The 5,744-nt window shown below is 34.1% G+C and overlaps 1 protein-coding gene across 1 annotated transcript; it reads right to left on the reverse strand.

Annotated features, from left to right (window-relative positions):
• Positions 1-1,224: 1,224 nt before the first annotated feature.
• LOC116187081 (WAT1-related protein At4g08290-like) lies at positions 1,225-5,455 on the reverse strand. Its single transcript, XM_031515670.1, has 7 exons — positions 5,194-5,455; positions 4,494-4,556; positions 3,629-3,745; positions 3,157-3,394; positions 2,638-2,796; positions 2,238-2,389; positions 1,225-1,570 (listed from the first exon to the last, which is right to left on the reverse strand). Exons 1-7 carry the CDS (start codon positions 5,391-5,393, stop codon positions 1,402-1,404), a joined length of 1,098 nt encoding a protein of 365 aa, XP_031371530.1. The 5' UTR covers positions 5,394-5,455; the 3' UTR covers positions 1,225-1,401.
• Between the last annotated feature and the right edge of the window lie 289 nt (positions 5,456-5,744).

Genomic DNA, 5,744 nt, shown 5'->3' on the forward strand with positions numbered 1-5,744 from the left:
AATTAATATTAGTACATCATAGAATTGAGATGAGATCAAAAGTTAATATTTTTACGTACTTATTGTTTATTATGAAATGTGAATATCGACTATATTTTATAAATTGTAATACACTTATTTTGAATTACATAAGAAAAATTTACTCAAGCTTAATTACATCAATATTTTCATCTACAAGACATATCTCACGGCATCGAAAACTAAGCGTAGTACATACTTTCACACACACACACACATATATCTAAATAATATATATTAATATCATCTTACATAAATATATATATATATATATGTGTGTGTGTGTATCAATGTTGTCCTATACATAATATTTGTTACCCCCTGCATGCACGGGGAATCGGCCTAGTATATATATGTATATTGATTGATTTGCCTCAATAGCTTTCCAATGAGTCCAAAGTAAAATGTAGCCTTGTAGAATGAGAAATGAGCTGGTTGACTCAACGCAAAGCTGCCCGAGGGTTTTGGGGGGGGGGGGGGGGGGGGGGGGGGGGGGGGGGGGGGGGGGGGGGTGGCGCGCGGGGGGCGGGGGGCGGGTGGGTGTCCGTGGGGGTGCAATTGCTCCCCTCAAGATTGTGTTTTTCTAAATCTTGCCCCAAAAGTTATATTCGTTCAAGATTTTGCCAATATATTTTATGTCAAGTCATAGTTATGCCCCCTAAATGAAAATCCTGGCTCTGTCTTTGCATCTATATGATTTCAAATGCCGGCATGACGGGTCTCATGGTGCCATGTTAGAATTTAATGAAAAATTGTAATATAATGCTATATTATGTATCATTTTTTGAGAAATATGATAACTTTGAGAAAAAGGATTTTATGGGTTTATTTTTGCATTATAATGTTCCGACGCTCTTGGATTAACTTAAAATAACACATAATCAATAACCATTGTTTTTTCTTTTCCACACGCAGCTGGACATCTTGATTGTACTTCTGGATTGTAAGAATTTATATGTATAATACAGAAGATTACGAGTCTTGAATAGCTCTACATCAATAAGTTTAATCCCCGCACACTTTATCAAAACCTTAAGTTATTCACATTCAAATTTGATGTCGTTTAATAATTTTATTGAAGTTGTTAAAAATTATAGTATTGTGAAAATACATTTTTTACAAATTTAATGAGTATATAATTCACCCAAAAATAATCATTATATTGCAGTTATAATTATGTATATTTCTACTAAAAGTACTAGAATATATGCATAACTATATAGTTTCCATTCAATTTAATTCTCGAAAAGAAGAGCGCCTGGCGGAGGAAATTCAGTTCATATTTATATATATGAACTGAACATATCACCTTCTAGTTGTATATGTACAGCACTTGAATAATAAGCTACGGTTGGTCCAATTTGGCCATCCTTTCAGCAAATTTTACTTTTTTATCACCCCATTAGCACCATCTCCGGCAGTTATCGGCAGCTTTTGGCCTTCGCCGTCAGATTTGAGGGCCGTCGACGCCTCTTTTGGGCTGCTGTAGTCGTTGCTTTTACCCCAAACCACCGAGTAGAGTCCAACAGCTATGATAATGCCTCCAATTATACTGAAATAACAATAATGGACAATAAAAGGAAAAGTAAATACTTAAAAAAAGATACTAGTCCTATGTAATGACATATAAAATGCTAACATTGATTAAAAGAAACATTTTTTTTTGGCACCCAGAAAAGAATTCATATATTATATGTTTCCATTGTCTTTTTTTTTTCCTTGGGTTGGAGGATATCAATAATTTATTACGATATATATATAAATTAAAACTCTAACCTATGGGAGGTTGTTTTGGCTAATCCTCGGGCATCTGTAAATTCTTTCTATTTTTTGTTATTTTATTCATAATACTTAATTTTTATATATTAAAAATCACAAAATATATTAAATATTTTTTAAAAACATTAGAAATTTCCTCTGTTCCTAATAAATATTAAATAATTTCTTGAAAATAAAAAAGTAATTAAAGAATTTCTCTATGATGCCTCCGCACATCATTCTGGTTTGTACCTAGTGAACATAAAACCAAAATTTCCGAGAAATTTCATTAATATTCATATTCTCATTTCAGCTCAAAGAGAATGTTATTTCTAATACTGGGGATATACATGCAACAAGCTTTTCACGCATTTTTCCTCTTTATTTCCTCGGAAAATTGAAAGCTGAAAACAATTTTTGTTTTGTGGTTTGCTCGAAGAAAGGGAGAATCATAAGTATACCTTCCAAGATAGAGCTTCTCAGCTAAGATGATGGAGCCCAATGCAGCAACTATGACCATGCATAAAGGGTTGAATGCTGTCACGAACACCGGCCCTCTTGTTTTCATCACTAGACCTTGAACATAGTATGTAATTCCCGAGCTAATTACTCCCTGTAATAAATTATCATATATCCACGATCAGTGTTGTTGTTATCTAATAAAATTCTATTTTCCATACCACATACTTAATAAAAAAGGGGATATATTTTAATTTTCGAGATTAGCTAAAATTAATAACTCTAAAAATTTGTGTAGAAACAGTTAGCAAGATTGGCACATTTTTATGGGTAAAACGAAAAAAAGGTCAGGCCAATGCCCAAGTGCAGTTAGTTATATTAGCTTAGATACGTAATACATACGGTATAGACAGGGGCAAGAAGGCGAGTATCCCAGCCGACAGCCCAAGCGGATGGGTGGCGCTCTGCCACGAGGCCTACTGCCGCACTTTGCACTGCTCCCACCAAACATATCAAGGACGACAACGACATCTCTGCCGGATACTTCTTTACCGTTATTGACTGCGGCACAGGACAACATAAAAAATTAATTATATGTAAAAGAAATTTTTTGGTCTGTCAAATAATAAAGGAAATGCTCTCAAATTATTTGAATTGAATGTCTAAAATGTTCATGTACTCGTTGATCTAAATTATAAATTCCTTTTCAATTTTTCAGTGATATTATGAAGCGTTATCTGTCTATTACTTGATATTAGTACTCCTCGTATATAAATTTTTTAAAAAATAAAAGATATGTTAGTTCTTTTTATTTTTTTCATCAATAAAGGATAATATAATTTACTGAAAAAGTGATAAAGCTTTGGTGTTATTCCCCTATGACTAAAAAGCTTGGGAAGCCTTTACCCTTTAGGAACTCACTTGCAAAATATAGAAAGCCGACCAGGCACAGCAACCAATGAGGATGAAGAGAGTGCCGGTGACCCAGTGCTTGTCGGAGGGATCGTCCGCCGTTCCACTGCTGGCATGATTTCTCGACCGTATTATGTTGATGATCGGCCCTTTGTACAGTGTCATCACAAGTGCCCCAGCGAACGTCACAACTGTCCCCACAATTTTGGCCAGTCCTCGTATCTGTCTGATATTCACTCGCTCTATCCTGTTGTACGAATTATTTCGTTTTTACGCATTTTCATTGTTGCGATGCACGGATGTAAAGTTATGCAAGATAGTAATCTAATTTTTATGAAAATATAAATTGATGAATTTCCAACAAACGGAAAGTGATATTAAATTTTCTTTCTCCATGTTCGGTAAATAATTCCCGTCCTGTTTAATTACCTGTTAATAACTACTTCCCAAAAAAAGAAAAACAAGAAAAAAAGAAAGTTACCTGAAAATAACGGCCATGACAAAAGTGACGGACGGAACGGCATTCATAATTGCAGACGTAAATGATGCCGACGTGTATGTCATTCCCAAGTATGCAAAATTCTGATCCAGGATTGGTCTGCCCCATTGGACATAGTAAAATCATCAATTTATCAGTTACTAATTATTTCAAGATTAAAGTGGTTGTAGTTAGAGAAAAGAATGCAGTGGCACATGCTTTCATTTGGTAAACGAGAGATTTTAGGTTTGATCTTTGTAATGAGACTATCTACATTCCTCTATTAGATTTTCTATTTTCTTGAATGAGGCCTAAAAACTTTTCTTGTAATAGAAAGGAGAGCAATTGGAATGATTACAAACTGCAATATGAACACTTATCTTGGTATAAAAAAAAAGTAGTTAAAAGAAGCAAAGAATTATATCCTGATCTTATTGTTTGCATAACCGATACGACTGGAATGATAAAATTGCCTAGATCTTCGACAAAAGGGTTCACTATCTAATTTAATTAATTGGTTGTAACCGGAAAAAAAAAATTAATTGGTTACCAAATTTATTTTTGCTTTCTAGAAAACGCTGAGATGACTTAATCAATAATTTATTTTCCGTCCACCCATAACACATATTTGGTGCATTAATCAATAGAATTGATGCGCGTTAAAAAATGCTAGGAAGAGGACTTATTGACTTAGTACAAGTCGCTGACTTGAAACCATAAGATCCTAGATTACATCCTTACAAGTAGAACTTGTAAATCTTTTATTAGTTTTCAATATTCTTGTACTATTACCATGAGCCTTCATTATTAAAAAAATATATTAATAATAAAAATAAAATGCAAACTTTTGGGCAGCAAGAGAGCTTACTCAAGAAAGCCAAGAGCCATAATCTGTAAGAATATTGAGAATGTCATCTTTGGCCTTGTCTTCCTGAAATCAATCGACATATGTTAAATATTATTATTGGCATACACATGGAATTCAATTGCAGTCTCAAAGGTAGGTACACACGTATTCCTCGGTGAATATTTCCTAATCAATCGACTCGCTTCAACAACTGAATTGTCATGGTCGGAAATAACCAGTTTAATTATCTTATCATACCAATTTGTGGCTTGCTATCCCGTGATGTGATAATAAGTTCATTTATCTATTTGCTACAATCATATTGGTGTGTTTCCTTAGGTCACTTGATGTGATAGGACCATCATAGATTTTCTTATGATACTGTATTAGTAACCGCTAGGCTACAAATATAGATGACTGTCTTAAACATACTGCAGCCATATGTTGCTGAGTTGAAGGTTATTATGCAACAACGCGCCCAAAATTAAGGTGAAAATGAAAACAGAGGAGATAAATATACCTTTCTAGCAACATCAGTGCAATTATATTACTTTTGCAAGTAAACGCGGGAGCTACTTTATATATATATATATATATATATATTATGTATCCGATTTTATTTTTTTGTTGGATGAAGGATCTGTATCCGATCATGATCATGCATGGGTACATGGTAAAAAATATGCAAGGGATGAGAAGGGGATAAGTAGTATTGTTTAACCTTTCAAAAACAAGGGCAAAGGGAGCAAGAACGAGGGCAGCAACAGCGTTCCGATAGACAATGAGAACATATCGGCTCATCCCGTGGTTGAGTGTCGCCATGCTTATTATGTACATCCCAGCTGATCCAAATTGTAAGCTCACCATCAGCAAGTAGGGCTTCACCTTATCGAACATCCCCGTTGGACATAATTTCGCCATATATCTCTCTTTATCTCCCCTCCAACTTCTCTGTAATGAGAAATTTTGTTGTACTAGTACAAACATCCAGAGAGAAGTGACCCCCCTTATAAAGACGAAAATAGAATCTTTGGTTCTTCATTCAATTAAAAAAAATGATATATCATTGAATACAAAGGTGGTATGCATAAAGTGAATTTCCACTATAAGTCGCTAGTATAGCTTTTTGTTTCGTGATTGTTATTGGTAATCGTGTGAACGCTATTATGCTCTTAATAATAATATATTTTTGGTATGTACAAATGGAAAGAAATGAAATTGAAATCAATCATACAAAAAGGTTGTAGATTATATGGTTGTTTTATCTACATT

The sequence above is a fragment of the Punica granatum genome, chromosome 8 (assembly GCF_007655135.1).
Source record: "Punica granatum isolate Tunisia-2019 chromosome 8, ASM765513v2, whole genome shotgun sequence".
NCBI lineage: Eukaryota > Viridiplantae > Streptophyta > Magnoliopsida > Myrtales > Lythraceae > Punica > Punica granatum.